Consider the following 17,441-nt stretch of genomic DNA (forward strand, 5'->3'; position numbering starts at 1 on the left):
GGGGGGGGGTAGGTATGAAGTGGTGAAGACTGATGAGGTGAGGGATTAGAGTATTTTTTTCGTGTATATGCGCTGTGATTACGTTACGGTTCACGAGCGCACAAATGAGGAAAGAGGATAAAGTTTCCACGTGGGTCAACAAATTGTGGTTGATTTGACTTTTGTGGGACTGAATAATGTTGTTTAATTGGCCCATTTGAAATAATGGGCTGGACTTTGGTTAAGGATCTGGGCCTAGCCTGTGCAAATCTTTTTGAGAAATTTTCCTTAGGCACTATCTTTTGTTAAAATATCATGGTATAGCCAGTTTTCACACTGGTCAATGAAAAATAGCCAGCGTTTATCAAGTCAATGAAAAATAGCCACTATTTTGCTGCAACAGGGACCGGTCCAGTATAATATACGGGAGTTCTGGTGCATTTGTGTACGAACTCCAGCATATTATGCTGGACCGGTATACTTTGCTAACTCCTGTAAAATTTGCGGGAGACTGGAGCATCAGTGCTCCAAACTCCAGTATATTATACTGGACAATTATACCTGCTGGAACTCCCGTAAAATTTGCGGGAGTTCCAGCATAATTATGCTTGAACTCCCGTAAAATTTGCGAGAGTTCCAGCATAGTTATCCTGGAACTCCCGTAAAATTTACGGGAGTTCAAGCATACTTATGCTGGAACTCCCGTAAAATTTGCGGGCATATTTTTCCGGATTTTGTACAGTGTTTTCGCTCAGATTTAAAGTGGCTAAATTTCGATGACTTTTGAAACTTGGCTATTTTTCAACGACCAGTGGTAAATCTGGCTATTTTTGAATTCTCCCCTATCTTTTAGTAGTAATTAGACATCTATAGATACCATTTGCAAAATTACGGATTATAAATATCTTTTCTGTGGTTATAAGATATATTTGATGTATTTAAGTTATTGTATTCATGAATACAGTAGTAAAAATAGGCGTGAATCAGGGAAGTCCAGCTAATCAGTTGTTGTATTCGAATGTATTCGACTGTATTCATGGAGTGAAACATGGGATTACAGCTGGACAGATTATTGTATTCGACTGTATTCACAGCATGAAATAGGGGATTAAACTGTTTTTAAAACGGAAAGTGAATCAATTAACATAATAGACTCCTAATATAACTCAACAAACTCAATTATAACACACAAATTTTGTATTTTTCAGTTATAAAAAAGATTCTCAACCGAAAAATACCCAAAAACATAGCAATCTTCAGAGAAATTATATAATACATCTGAATACATAAATTATATTAATTAAAAAAATATATGAATACATTCATGGCATAAAGCGAGACAGTGAATACAATGAAATACATAGAATACAGCGGGATACATTGAAATACAATGAGAAAAAAAGACACTGAATACAATGAAATACATGGAATACAACGAGATACATTGAATTACAATGAAAAAAAAGATAGTGAATACAATGAGATACACAGAAATACAGCGAGATACATTGAAATGCTCTTAAAGAAAAAGTTAATAGAATCTTCAAATTGCTCAACCCCAAACTTCAGACGACCTATTTTAGTCGATGATTTTCCAACGATCCATCGGATTCCGACCATGATTCCATAAGCAGCGATGAGAGAAAGAAGAAGAAAACGAGAAAGATCGCTGAAGAAGTAATTGATAGCATCCGTAACGCATCAGAAGAAGTTAAAGTCCCAGAACTGAATTTGGCTAGCACCCGCTTGTAACGAATCGGAAGAAATTGCTAGCACCCACTGAAGAAGAAATTGACAAGAAGTTAAAGTCCCAAAAAATTCCTTGCCATGGAAAGGAAGAAGAAGAAGAAACATATTGGCAGAAGAAAACAATCAAAATCGGAAAGGAAGAAGAAGAAGAAGAAGAAGAAGAAGAAGAAGAAGAAGAAGAAGAAGAAGAAGAAGAAGAAGAAGAAGAAGAAGAAACATACTGGAGTTGGCAATGGAGATTTCGTTGCCTTCAGTAGGGTCAAGCCAGAGAGGCAGCGTATTTTATGAGAGAGAGGGCAACGTATTTTATGGCTTAAGGGTAGGAGGTGACTATAAATAGGTATTTGGCTATAAAAATCAAAAGGTAGTTATAGAATATAATTTTTTTAAATGGTATTTATTTAAAATAAATAAGGTATCAACCTTTGCTATATGAGGTAACTAATCCAATTTTTTTGTGAATTCTACCATTCCTGTGGGGCTTTTGCATCTATACCCAGTTTTGGGATCACAACTGAAGTTATACCTACTTTGCAAAAAAAAATTGCAAGTCTCGAGTCTGAAGTTAAAAAAAAATTAGTCTGAAGTGCAATGCATTTAAGGCCAATTAAGTCTAAGCTGCAAAAATTACACTTAAGATGCACTTAAGGCCAAATAGGTCTGAAGTGCAATAAATTTTTTCATGCACTTAAGGTCAAAGAGGTCTGAAGTGAAAAATTTACACTTCAGATGCACTTAATGCCAAATAGATCTGAAGTGGAACCAATGGTTTCATGCACTTAAGGCCAATAAGTCCGAAGTGAAAAAATTTCACTTCAGATGCACTTGAGCCCAAATAGGTCTGAAGTGAAACCAATGGGTTCATGCACTTACGGCCAATAAGTCCGAAGTGAAAAATTTTACTTCAGATGCACTTAAGCCCAAATAGGTCTGAAGTGCAACCAATATTTTTATGCACTTAAGGCCAAATAGGCCTAAAGTGCAAATTAAGTACAAATTGCCGAGAAACTGAAATTTATTCTTCGATTTTTAACAATCCAATATACGATTTAACACCTAAGTCTACTCTAAATGAGCTCAAATTTGAAACATAACTTCCAAATACCATCAAGAAAAAACCCCAATCATTAATTTGTCAAAATAACAATAAATCTAACGATTTTGCAATTAAGAAGAAGAAGAAGAAGAAGTATCCCTAAAATAATAGTAAAAAATAAAGCGCCACAACAGGTCACCACTGTAAAATATCATAAACTACCTTAAAATATGTTAACAAACACCGCATAAAATTATTGTCACCCAAAGAAGAAGAAGAATGGGGAGAAAAAGGCCTCAAGTTGTTTAAACTCAAATACCTGCTCAATGAATGGTGTAGTGTGGAATGTGAGGGGCATGAATAAGCCCTTCAAACAAGGGAAGATGTGTAAATATCTTAAGAAATTTAATATTGTGTTTGCTGGTTTGTTGGAAACTATAATGAAGGAGATGAACTTTGCTGCTAGTATCGCTAGAGTAGCAAAGGGATGGACATTTGCTAATAATTATGTTGAGGTAGATAATGGGAGAATTTGGATATTATGGCAGCAGAACCATGTTAATGACACTATCATAAAAACTAATCCTCAAGTCATCCATTGTTTTTTGGCGGATAGGTATTCTTTGTTTTCATGTGAATTTACTGTGATATATGCCAGAAATACTATTGAAGAAAGGAAAGCACTATTGTAACGACCCGACTGGTCGTTTTGAGCAATTGCGTTCGGTTCGACGCTTTGAGGTCACGAGCAGCTTCATACTATGTGTACTGGCTTGCGCAAATTTTGTATTTTTCAGTTATAAAAAAGATTCTCAACCGAAAAATACTCTAAAACATAGATATCTTCAGAGAAATTATATAATACATCTGAATACATAAATTATATTAATTAAAAAAATATATGAATACATTCACGGCACATAGCGAGACAGTGAATACAATAAAATACATAGAATACAGCGGGATACATTGAAATACAATGAGAAAAAAAGACATTGAATACAATAAAATACATGGAATACAACGAGATACATTGAATTACAATGAAAAAAAAGATAGTGAATACAATGAGATACATAGAAATACAGCGAGATACATTAAAATGCTCTTAAAAAAAGTTAACAAAATCTTCAAATTGCTCAACCCCAAACTTCAGACGACCTATTTTAGTCGACGATTTTCCGACGACCCATTGGATTCCGACCATGATTCCATAAGCAGCGATGAGAGAAAGAAGAAGAAAACGAGAAAGATCGCTGAAGAAGAAATTGCTAGCATCCGTAACGCATCTGAAGAAGTTAAAGTCCCAGAACTGAATTTGGCTAGCACCCGCTAGTAACGAATCGGAAGAAATTGCTAGCACCCACTGAAGAAAAAATTGTCAAGAAGTTATAGTCCCAAAAAATTCCTTGCCATGGAAAGGAAGAAGAAGAAGAAACATACTGGCAGAAGAAAACAATCAAAATCGGAAAGGAAGAAGAAGAAGAAGAAGAAACATATTGAAGTTGGCCATGGAGATTTCGTTGCCTTCATTAGGGTCAAGCCAGAGAGGCAGCGTATTTTATGAGAGAGAGGGCAGCGTATTTTATGGCTTAAGGGTAGGAGGTGAATATAAATAGGTATTTGGCTATAAAAATCAAAAGGTAGTTATAGAATATAATTTTTTTAAATGGTATTTATTTAAAATAAATAAGGTATCAACCTTAGCTATAGGAGGTAACTATTCCTATTATTTTCATCTATTTCGGTTGCTCTCTCACGACCAGGATTCTTGTTTTCTTGTTTTCTGTGGGGCTTTTGCATCTATACCCAGTTTTGGGATCACAATTGAAGTTATACCTACTTTGCAAAAAAAATTGCAAGTCTCGAGTCTGAAGTTAAAAAAAATTAGTCTGAAGTGCAACGCATTTAAGGCTAATTAAGTCTAAATTGCAAAAATTACACTTAAGATGCACTTAAGACCAAATAGGTCTAAAGTGCAATAAATTTTTTCATGCACTTAAGGTCAAAGAGGTCTGAAGTGAAAAATTTACACTTCAAATGCACTTAATGCCAAATAGGTCTGAAGTGGAACCAATGGTTTCATACACTTAAGGCCAATAAGTCCGAAGTGAAAAAATTTCACTTCAGATGCACTTAAGCCCAAATAGGTCTGAAGTGAAACCAATGGGTTCATGCATTTAAGGCCAATAAGTCCGAAGTGAAAATTTTTTACTTCAGATGCACTTAAGCCCAAATAGGTCTGAAGTGCAACCAATATTTTTATGCACTTAAGGCCAAATAGGCCTGAAGTGCAAATGAAGTACAAATTGCCCAGAAACTGAAATTTATTCTTCGTGTTTTAACAATCCAATATACGATTTAACACCTAAATCTACTCTAAATGAGCTCAAATTTGAAACATAACTTTCAAATATCATCAAGAAGAAACCCCAATCATTAATTTGTCAAAATAATAATAAATCTAACGATTTTGCAATTAAGAAGAAGAAGAAGGAGAAGAAGAAGAAGAAGAAGAAGAAAAAGAAGAAGAAGAAGAAGAAGAAGAAGAAGAAGAAGTATCGCTAAAATAATAGTAAAAAAGTAAAGCGCCACAACAGGTCACCACTGTAAAATATCATAAACTACCTTAAAATATGTTAACAAACACCGTATAAAATTATTGTCACCCGAAGAAGAAGAAGAATAGGGAGAAAAAGACCTCAAGTTGTTTAAACTCAAATACCTATTCAATGAATGGTGTAGTGTGGAATGTGAGGGGCATGAATAAGCCCTTCAAACAAGGGAAGATGTGTAAATATCTTAAGAAATTTAATATTGTGTTTGCTGCTTTGTTGGAAACTATGATGAAGGAGATGAACTTTGCTGCTGGTATTGCTAGAGTAGCGAAGGGATGGACAATTGCTAATAATTATGTTGAGGCAGATAATGGGAGAATTTGGATATTATGGCAGCAGAACCATGTTAATGTCACTATCATAGAAACTAATGTGCAAGTCATCCATTGTTTTTTGGCGGATAGGTATTCTTTGTTTTCCTGTGAATTTACTGTGATATATGCCAGAAATACTATTGAAGAAAGGAAAGCACTATTGTAACGACCCGACTGGTCGTTTTGAGCAATTGCGTTCGGTTCGACGGTTTGAGGTCACGAGCAGCTTCATACTATGTGTACCGGCTTGCGTGCATGATTGGATTCTGTTTCCGAATGAATCGAATTCGAATTGGAAGAAGGAATATAGTTTTGGAAGCTTAAGTGGTGAGAATTTGACCGGAATTGGACTTTTTTGTAAACGGCTCTGGAATGAGTTTTGGATGATGTCAGTAGCTTCGTATGGTGATTTTGGGCTTAGGCGTGCATTTGGATTTGGATTTGGAGGCCCGTAGGGTGATTTGAAGCATTCGGCGAAACTTGGAAAGGTTGAAGTTTGGAAAAGGGAGAGGTTTGGCCCATAGTTGACTTTTGTGTTATCGAGGTCGGAATGCGATTTCGAAAGTTGGAACAGCTCCGTTATGTCATTCGGGATTTTCCTGCAAGATTTGGTGTCGTTTGGAGTTGATTTGATATGGTTCGGATGCTTGGTTGCAATTCTAGAAGTTCTTGAAGTTCATAGTGATTTTTTCATGTGTTTTGGCATCCGATTCGTGGTTCTAGAGGTTATTTTGATGTTCCGATCATGCAAGCGAGTTTGTGTTATGTATTCAGACTTGTGTGGGCGCTTGGTTTGGAGCCCCGAGGGTTCGGGTGAGTTTCGGAGTGACTTCGGAATAGCTCTCATGAATTTTGTTTTTTCTGGTTCTGGTTTCTTCGCATTTGCGATGTTCTGGTCATAAATGCGGCCATCGCACTTGCGAAGAACCATCGCATTTGCGATGCCTGGGCGGCTGGGCATTTATCGTATTTGCGATGAGGCTGCCACATTTGCGAAAGCCGACTTTCGCATTTGCGAAGTTTCTGTCGCCAATGCGACCTTAACAGGATTCTTCAGGCTTCACATTTGCGAAGATTTCTTCGCTTTTGCGAGTTCGCATTTGCGAACCTGGTGTCGCAAATGCGACATCTGCAGCCTGCTAAGAGCTGGATATTCCGAGTTTTTGCTTCATTTTTCATATTTTTGAACCCTAGAGTCGAGGTGAGACGATTTTGAGAGAAGATTTTCATACCAAATCATTGGAAAGTGTCTCTTAACAATTTCCAACTATATTTTGTGATTATATCTTAGATTTAACATCAATTTCATGAGAATCTAAAGGAAAATTTGGGAAAAATTGTGAAATCTTTCAAAAATGTAAAATGATGATTTGAAGGACCAAATGGTATCGGAATTTGATAAATTTTGTATGGGTGAACTCGTATCGGAATGAGTATTCGGTTTTTATAAATTTTGTCGGGTTCCAAAGTGCGGGCTCGGGGAGTTGACTTTTGTTGACTTTTTGCAAATTGTATAAGAATTATAGCTTTGTTAATTAAAATTATTTTCTCTTGCATTGTTTGATGTATTCAAGTCGTTTTTGGCTAGATTGAGCCGAGCATTGATGAATTGGTAAAGGAAAAACTAAATTTAGTATTGAATTGGCCGGATTGAGGTAAGTATCTTGCCTAACCTTGTGTGGCGGACTCCCCCCTTAGGATTTGAGTCTTCTATGCTAATTGTAGTCTGTGCATACGAGGTGACGAGTGTGTGCTCAGACTTATTTGTGGAAAGTTTTCCTTTAGGGTTCTTAGGTGCTTATGTTCATTAAGTGGGAAGTTTTCCGATATGATTGGGTTTCTTAATTGCTTGTTTTACCTCTATATGCTCCATACGACGTTGTTACCTTTCCTCTAACTCTTACTTGTTACTTGGTCCTTATTTGCCTTAATCGAAGTGATTGTCCTCCTTATTGTTTTGTTATTCTTAATTGTGAATTCCTCTATGACCCCGTGCCTATATACTATGTGTCCAAATTGTTGTGGTTGTCGGTGTAGTTATCACGTGCCTTATATGTCTTGTTATTTTTGTAAAGGTTGTTGTGCTTCTTGGTTTTTCCGTGATTCTCTTGTTGCCGTGTACTCATACTCTTGGTGGTAGAAATCGTTGTGATTGGGTTGTTGAATTGTTGTTGTTGTTGATTTTAAACTATGTCTGATTGTTGATATGTTAAGGAGGAATAAGGGAGAATTGATGTTGTCTGGTGGAATCGGGTTGCACGGCGCAACAAGGAGTAATAAGGGTGGACAGGTGGGATCGGGTTGCATACCGCAACAGGAGGAATAAGGGTATATATTAAGGAGTAATAAAGGTGGACCGGTGGGGTCAGGTTGTACGCCGCAACAAGGAGTAATAAGGGTGAATGATCATGTTGTTACTGATATGGTGATATATATACTATTTACTCTTATTGTAATTGTTAAGGAGGAATAAGGGAGGATTGGTGGGATCGGGTTGCATGCCGCAACAAATATATATTATTTACTTTTATTGTATTCGTTACAGAGGAATAAGGGAGGATTGGTGGGATCGGGATGCGCACCGCATCAATATATATATATATATATATATATATGTGTGTGTGTGTGTGTGTGTGTGTGTGTGTGTGTGTGTGTATTCCTCTTTGACTGTACAAGTTATTCGGTGGTTTTATATTTCATTTAGGATTTGGTTATAGCTGAATACTGAGAAGACCCTAGTTCATTTGCTTAAAACTTTGACAATTTGTATTTCGGGTTACTCTGAGTTGTGAGGATCGGGTTATTGGCATTGAGTTCCTTGAATTCTTTCCCTGAAACTATTACTCTGGTGACTTAATTTTTAAAGTAAATTTACTACGTTGAATCGTTTCCTCCTGTCCTATTAAGTTATTAGTAGTATTGTAATTTAAAATAAAGGAATTAGTATTACGCTGCTGTATATGACTTTTAAATTTGAATTCGCCGTGTATATATATACCTTTCAATAATTCAAATTCCTACAAATGTTATGTTTTATTTCAATTAGTTTCCCAAGTAAATTTCCTTAACCCGATGATATTGAATCTTACTTAGAAAGGAATTTCTACTAAATTTTAATTTATTAAATCCTATATTAAAGGTAATAATTCATTCGATATTGTAATTTATTTGAAAAGGGTATATTCTTTATTCAAAGGATTTCTAAAAATAACTCCATCTTTTCTTGTTGATTTCCTAATTAGTTTAGAAGCTGTAATTTACTTTATGTTATATAAATGAGACTCCTTGAAAATCTTAATTGCATTGGTTATGCACCCTATGCACCGAGTAGCATGAGGATGAAGTTGTGCAAAGTGAGATAGAAATATGTAGGCACAAGGTGCCGTGTGTGCTAAAGGTTAGGAAATTGAGGTTATGATATGAGATACCGAGGATTGAGATGGTCGGGATTGTGCATTAGAAATGATGTGATTGATTGAGTTGACATCGCTTTCTTCGTTTGAACATATTCTTACTTGTCTGTATCCCATTTATGTCGGTGTTAATTTACTTGGTTATCGTTCGTTGCTATATGTGTTTTCCTTTATTGTCTCTACTGCTTGTAGATTGAATTTTTCCCTGCTATTGATATTACTTTGTTATCTTTATCTTGGTAGTTCATTATCATATCCTGTTCAATTTATTTGACTAGTAGGTGTCTTGACTGTTCCTCGTCACTACTCCACCGAGGTTAGCCGTGATACTTACTGGGCACCGCCGTGGTGTGCTCATACTACACTTCTGTACATTTTTTTGTACAGACCCAGGTATTTGATCGATAGTAGCTGTGCGGATCGTTGCGGTGGAGACTCAAAGTAAACCTGCTGCTGTGTTCGCAGGCCTCGGAGTCACCTTCATTTGTACTTATTTCCATTTGTTCTTTTGTTTTATGTAACAGTGTGTATTTATTTTGTATAACTACTCTTAGAAAGGCTTATGACTTGTACTACCGGTTTTGGGAATTGTAATTGTTCAGAGTTATCTAATTTGAAGTTAGTAAATATCAATGTTAATTCTGTAAATGTTAGGCTTACCTAATTTAGAGACTAGGTGCCATCACGACTCTTTCGGAGGGATTTTGGGTCGTGATAACTATGGATTGGTTTACAAAGCATTGGCACAAACATAACTAGACCTTGGTGCCTAGCAGGAGATTTTAATACTCCCTTATGCTTGGATGATAGAATTGGAGGACAACTAGTGGCTGAGGCAGAAACTAGAGCTTTCCAGCATACTATTGATTCTCTTAATCTGGTGGATATGAAAGCTACTGGTAGGTTCTTTACTTGGAATAATGGACATGTATGGATCAGAATTGATAGGGCTTTATGCAATAGTGAGTGAATTTTGGAATATGGTAACATTACAACTCAATATAAAGAGAACCATTTCTCTGATCATTCGCCCATACACATAGAATTCACGACTAATAAGCCCCAAGGTAGGAAGCCCTTCAGATTTATCAATATATTAGTTGAACATGACAAGTTTCTACCAGTAGTAGCCTCTGTATGGAGTCAGACTATTCAAAGGTCCTATATGTATGGTGTGGCAGAAGTTGAAACTTTGCAAGGAGCCTCTGAAGCAGTTGATGCATGGGGAGATGCGGAGTATAGATAACAAAGTAAAGGAAACTAGAGATATACTGCAGCACGTCCAGTCCCTCCTAACCATGCAAATCGACAATACTTTTTTGGAGTTGGAAAAGCCTATATTAAGGGATATAAATAAATGGCTAGCACTTCAGGAGAAAATACTAAAACAGAAATCCAAGGCTTACTTGATAGCTGAAGGAGATGGCAATAATAACTACTTTTTCTTTTATATGAAGGCTAGGGCAAGTGTTAACAATATAGATGTACTGAAAGATGATAATGGAAACCTACTTCGACAACATAAGGATATTGAAAGAGCTTTCCTACAGTTCTACATCAATCTCTTGGGTTCAGCTGCTGAGTCCATCCCTGGTGTGGATATGAATAAAATGAGAAACGGTACAAGCTTATCAATATCACAACAGCAAGATCTGACCAGAGAGATCACAGATACTGAGATTAAAGGGGCTCTATTCTAAATAGAGGATAACATGGCCCATGAATAAATGGCTTCAATGCTTGTTTTGTCAAGACAACTTGGAACATTATTGGGGGTGATATTTGTCTGGCAATACAAGAATACTTTCAGGGGAATAGGATGCTGAGGACTATAAACAATAAAGTGATAACCTTGATCCCAAAAAAATCTCACCCTGAATCAGTGAGAGACTTTATACCAATTGCATATTGTTCCATATTGTATAAAATCATATCTAAGGTGATTACTAAGAGATTGAAAAATGTGATTGGTTGTACTGGTAGGACCTAGCCAGTCAGCTTTTATCCCAGGGAGGTTGATAACATGATAACATTTTCTTAAGCCATGAGATGGTCAAAGGTTATACCATAAAACACTTATCCCCTGGATGTATGATCAAGGTGGATTTACAAAAAGCATATGATTCGATAGAGTGAAACTTCATTAAACACATACTTATGGAACTTGAATTTCCAGTATAATGATGTCATGGATCATGACCTGTATTACTACAGTTAGCTATACATTCTTGATCAATGGACATTTGACAGACACTATGTAGGCTAAGAGGGGACTAAGACAAGAGGATCCTATGTCCCTTATATATTTGTCCTCTTAATGGAATATTTGAACAGATGTTCGGCGACATTGGCAGAAAATCCTGATTTTAGTTTTCATCCTAGATGTGGAAAGCTAAAGATTACACACCTTTGCTTTACGGATGATCTCCTATTATTTGCTCGAGGGGATGTGCTTTCTGTTCAACTTCTTAGGGACAAATTTAATAACTTCTCAGCAGCTTCAGGATTAAAAGGCTAACATATCAAAAAGCCAAGTATACTTTGAAGGGGTGGATGAAGCTACCAAACAAGCTATTCTGCATCTACTGGGATATGAGTTAGGAGAGCTCCCTTTCAAATATCTTGGTGTATCATTGTCTACCAAGAAGCAGACCATTGCCCAATGTAAGCCCTTGGTTGAGAAAATCACTGCGAGAATCACTACATGGATGTCTAAAAGTTTATCTTATGCTGGTAGACTCCAAATCATAATATTCAAAAGATAATTAAGCTTGTTAAGGCTATATGCAGAAGTTATCTATGGACTAGTGAGGCTAGCATTTCTAAAAGGGCATTGGTGGCATGGGAAAAAATCTGCGTGCCTAGGAATGCAGGTGGCCTCAATGTATTGAATATGAGGCTCTGGAACCAAGCTACTCTATGTAAGCTGTTTTGGCACTTAGTCAGAATAAGGAGAAGTTGTAGATTGCCTGGATCCACACGTATTATATAAAGAAACGGGATGTTAACCTAATGAAAAGCCCAAAAACTGCATCTTGGATGGTTAGGAAAATCTTTAATATGATAAAGCACACGCCTAACATGAATGTTCATAGTCAGATTGTTCAGCAAGACAAATTTCAAATTTCTGCTTTGTATGTATGCTTAAGAGGTGATTTTAATATTGTGCCATGGAGAAACTTGATCTACCATAATGTCTCATGTCCCAAACAAGTATTCATTCTATGGATTGCACTATACGTAGATTGAGAACAAAGGAAGTGATGTTAGGTTGAGGTATGAATGTGGATGTAACATGTGTCTTATGTAATGTAGCTGACGAATCTGCTAACCACTTATTCTTTCAGTGCTCTTATGTAAGAGGTGCTTGGTATAAAATTTTGGAGTGGATGAAATGGAGAAGAACCATACTTAGTTGGGAACAGGAATGTCATTGGGTGTTACAAAACTCAAAGGGTAAAAGTGCACGAGGCAAGCTGCTTAAAGCTGGGTTTGCTGCTATAATATATGATGTGTGGATAGAAAAAAATGGAAGAGTGTTTCAGAACAAATGCAGGGACGCAGAGGCTCTAGTACACTCACTGAGGACTACTCTATGTATTAGAATTAGAAACGATAGAGTCTTATATGAGTATGTCAGTTCTTTGTAGTAGAAATTGTGTCTAGAATGGGATGGTAGAGTAGACAATGGTAGGGATATTTTGTGCTATTTTTGAGAGGGGTAGATCTAGAGTAATCTCCCCTGGCTTGTAATTCTCACAGGTAATTAATAAAAATTTCTAATTACCAAAAAATAAATAAAATTTGGGTACTAGTTAAAAAAAATAAAAAGTACGTACAGATTAAATGGGGGCGACCAAATATCGTCGCCGTGCAATTTTTAGGATTCCTGTGGAGGCCAATTGGTTTTGTGACCTGTTGCAAAATTTGGTTAGTTTTATGTGTTAAATCTCCGCATAAATTTTTATTTTTACTCGTAAGAAATTTCAATATAAAACACCAGAGATCTTTGTGTGGTCATTTTTAAATTTAAATTATAAAACATTATATTGAATAATTTCCTTGATAGATAGGTAAGACAATGCCACCCCTCCGCCCTCCCCCCAGAAAAAGCCTTCATCCATTTTATTTTATGTGGTATTGTTTGAATGGGTACTGAGTTTAAAATGTATTTTACACTTATGCAATATATTAGTTATGATCAAAGAAAATATAAATATAATGGTTGAAAAAAGATATTGTCACATCGAAGTTAAAGTATTAATAGTTCACTCTATACCAATTCTTGAAAGTATTGAAATACAATGGTGTCAAACACCTTGGAGCATCTTAACATGACAAAACCAAAGGATGTGCATTATATCGGACTCTCCTCCCTTAACTAGAGGTCTTAGGTTCGAGCCCTGTGTATAAAAAAATCCTTGGTAGGGAGCACCACCCCCTGAATGGGGCCCTACTCGGCGCGAATCTGGATATAGCCGGGCTCCAATACGGGTACCGGACACCGGGTGGGAAACCAAAAAAAAATGCATATACATTGAAATATATCCCCGCTTCGTGGGAATATACTGAGTATGTTGTCGCTGTATAAATTAGAATTTATGGACACATTTACAATGTGAATTAAAAGTTCTATTTCTTATTGTTTCTTAATGCAATTTACATATTTAGAAATTATAGAAAATTTATAATAAATTACAATTTTTATATTTTTCTAACAATGGTATTCTGGCCTACTTGCATACACGTCGAGCTTTATACAAGTCATATTAATGTCATTTTAAATAGTCCCTTGTGGTACCCTTCCCCGAACACCGCGCATAGCGGGAGCTTAATGCACGAGGCTGCCCTTTTAGTTTATAAAATTAAAATGACAATCTTTTCTTGTGTTTGCCTTTTTTTTTTTTCTGTCGGGCAGAGGTAGAGTTTCAGCTACGAGTTCGTCTTGGCCAATGATATACATAAACTTCTCAGAGACAAATACAGCAACAAAAACAACATTTGTAAAAACAAATACAACAATAAAAACAACATTTGTAAAAAGAATGGCATACATATAATTTCTTGGTAATAAAACAGGAAAAAGAATGAACTGTTACAATATGAATCAGGAAAAAAGAGTATATAATAGTACATCTTTTGCACAAAGTATACCAATGGACTCAACTCAACAACAACAACAAACTCAGTATATTCCCACAAATGGGGATTCCAATCGACTCAATTCACTTGTTAGAACTGAGGTTTAAAACATTCTCCAGGAATCTGTCCATTGAATCGCGTCGTATCTTTACAATAATCATAGATCATGTAAGTGCTCCTGATCCAAGCCATTTGCCCTTGCTTAGCATAGCTCAATTGACTATACTCAGGAGAAGTATACCAATTATTTGGAGTTGGTGCAGTACATTGGCTAATGCTACCTGGTCCATACCAGGGACAAGCTCGTGGCGCGAAATTTCTATACTTGGCTATAAATGGAGCATTGGTCCAGTCAATCTTGTCAAGGCCACCTCTAGTTGCCCAGTTATCGGCGTTCCAAAGGCTAGAGTAAACCTTCATTCCTTGTGCGTTTGGATAGAGAATTCCCTGGCTCTGATAATTCTTGTATACTCTGATTGGTATACCGTCAACGTACCATCTGTAACATGAATGGTTAAACAATGAGTCAAGATAGCGGTAAATCCAGGATTTAAACTTGATGGGTTCAACTTTTAAGGTTCTTAGTGCTGAACCTATTGTTAGAATCTGATATTTGTTGAAATTTTAGTACTAAACTTTTACGTATATATCTATATTCTGTGTCGAAAATGTTCTAAAGCCATGGTAGACATGCTACATCCACGTCTGCCTGTGGAAGCTAAGGCACTTAGGAATTTTGAGAAAATTGGGTGTTTTGTGTTTTTAGTGTTAGACAAGGGCAGATTTAGGCCCAAATTGCGGTACACGTGAACCCATGGCCTTTTTGCCAAACTGGATATTTATGTACTATATATTTCTTAGAACTGGTCTATTATTATCTGTTGGCTGCAATGTTCCAAAATTGTTGAATGGTGCATTTGGTCGAATGCTGAGTTATTTACCCAAAGAAAGAGAGATCAATTCACACTAAATATACTTCTTCTTTTTTTATCCTTGTGGTGTACTCATGTTCTTAAAATCCTAAATCCGCCCCCGGACTATTAAGAAAATTTATGGAATAGAACGACTTACACAACTGCACTGGGATTCCAATGAATGGTATAGTTATGGTAATCAGCAGTTGGATCAAACCAAGGGTAGAATTGTTGTTCCCTGCCTCCTGCACCTTGAGTAAAAATATTTGTGTGTATAATATATGGTTGCCCTGATACATTCCCTAAAAACTCGAAGTCGATCTCGTCGTGCTTGTCACCTGTAGATGACAACTGTGGAAAAATAAACAGAAATCAGACACTTCTCATTGTATCTATTTGAAAAAATCATAATTAGAATTAAGCAGGAAAAAGGCTCTGATCATTTGTTGTAGTGTTGTCTATTGAGTATTTAAGCTAACACTTACATAGTATGCTGTGACTGTTCCAGCAGAATTTCCAGGTACTAATTTTATTTGCATTTCTATGCTTCCAAAAAGAAATGTTCCTTTTGATTGTACACCTGAACCTGAAAATGTAAACCAAAGTAGCATTTTTTTTTTGAGTGATATAACTAAAAAAAGGGAAAAAATGATGTGCTAGAAGAAATAGAATTGGATCTGTGAATTCTGTTTTCACTTCCTAGTGTTTGTATTAGATTCAAATTTTATTGAGTCATATCAAGTGTTTCTTGACAAACAATTATCACAAAAGGTTTAACTTCTATACTTAACAATGTAAAAGAATTACATGTAACTTTTCATAATGAGTTGAACAACAACGACGACGACGATATACCTATATTATCCCACATCGTGAGTTGAATAATTAATAATATGTAAAATAAGACAGGCAATCTGTTATAGCAAGTTGAATTACATTGATATTATAACAATAGGTGCATTTTGTTTTTTCAGGTAGCTTTTTCCTTAGCCTATTTGGCTAGTGGCGCATTAACATAGCCGAAATTCGTAAATGGGATAAAGCAAAAATAAAGATGAGAAAAAGGGAAGTTTTTTCTTTCTTTCCATCAAAACATAGAACAAAGAAACCACTCAAAAACGAAAGCTAGATAAAGTTCTGTGGTCATGCTCAGGGGCGGATTTAGGGGGGCGCAAGGGGGTTCACCCGAACCCCCTTCGCCGAAAAATTACACTGTATATATAAGGCAAAATTTGTTTTTTACCTCTATATATTAAGTTTTGAACCCCCTTAATACAATCCAAAAGTGTAGTTTAGTGGTCAAGGGGGTTCAAAATCTACATAAGGTCATGGGTTCAATAACCCACTGGCTATAATTTTTTTTTTTTGAACCCCCTTCGTGCGGATCCTGCCTCCGCCACCGGTCATGCTCAGTAAGTTCCTACGAATTCAATAAATATACCAATTCATCTGTCTATTTTATGTTAAAAAGGAAGACAATGTCAGTATATATAAGTTAAATCCTATTGGAAACTTTTGACATATGCAGCCTGGTGTACAAAGCATCATGTATTCATGCAGGGTTCGAGGAATTAAGGGCCGTACCCTAAGGACGTGATATAGACGGCCTACCCTAATGTAAGCATTAGTGGCTGCTTCCACGGCTCGAACCCGTGACTTATAGGTTACACTGAGACAACTTTACCGTTGCGACATATGCGACAAGTTTAAACATAAAAAAAAGCTAAGGTAAATGAAACTTTACCTGCGGATTGATCAAGGACAAGCTGAAGATCATTTCCTTGCATCCAAGAATGATGGGCACCCCAGTTAATATACATGTTATCTGAGAACATACTATTGACTGAAACCAAATGAAATGCAATTGCCAAAATGAACAAATTAGCCAAACAAAGAAGTCGAGACCTGGCCATAATTTGAAAATAGAATTAAGAGAACTTAGTTTCTCTCAATTCTGCAAATTAAACCTGGAAATTAATGGTGTGTGTTTGTTCTTAGGAATATGACCATGTTTTTATACATGTCATAATCAAATTAAATAATAGTAACATTTTGAGAAAAACCCTATAGAGAATGTAGATGATCCGACCACGTCTTGATTTCCATATCCTTAGTTATAGGTTTACAGATCAGCTTGGATTTGCAGCACATATTTTGCTTCCAATAATCAAGGAGAAATTATGTGGAGGGGGCAGAAAAGTAATTTTAAACATCAAACTTAATACTCCATCTGTTTTAATTTAAATGTCATACTTTTATTTTTATTCGTCCAAAAA

At 36.2% G+C, this 17,441-nt stretch overlaps 2 protein-coding genes across 2 annotated transcripts; one reads left to right on the forward strand and one right to left on the reverse strand.

Annotated features, from left to right (window-relative positions):
- The first annotated feature begins 5,496 nt into the window (after window positions 1-5,496).
- On the forward strand, window positions 5,497-10,809 carry LOC109244631. Its single transcript, XM_019411752.1, has 3 exons — window positions 5,497-5,786; window positions 9,920-10,037; window positions 10,291-10,809. Exons 1-3 carry the CDS (start codon window positions 5,497-5,499, stop codon window positions 10,807-10,809), a joined length of 927 nt encoding a protein of 308 aa, XP_019267297.1.
- Window positions 10,810-14,052: 3,243 nt separating this feature from the next.
- LOC109244637 (probable xyloglucan endotransglucosylase/hydrolase protein 26) lies at window positions 14,053-17,168 on the reverse strand. Its single transcript, XM_019411756.1, has 4 exons — window positions 16,910-17,168; window positions 15,651-15,751; window positions 15,323-15,516; window positions 14,053-14,750 (listed from the first exon to the last, which is right to left on the reverse strand). Exons 1-4 carry the CDS (start codon window positions 17,076-17,078, stop codon window positions 14,342-14,344), a joined length of 873 nt encoding a protein of 290 aa, XP_019267301.1. The 5' UTR covers window positions 17,079-17,168; the 3' UTR covers window positions 14,053-14,341.
- Between the last annotated feature and the right edge of the window lie 273 nt (window positions 17,169-17,441).

The sequence above is a fragment of the Nicotiana attenuata genome, unplaced genomic scaffold (assembly GCF_001879085.1).
Source record: "Nicotiana attenuata strain UT unplaced genomic scaffold, NIATTr2, whole genome shotgun sequence".
Taxonomy (NCBI): Eukaryota; Viridiplantae; Streptophyta; class Magnoliopsida; order Solanales; family Solanaceae; genus Nicotiana; species Nicotiana attenuata.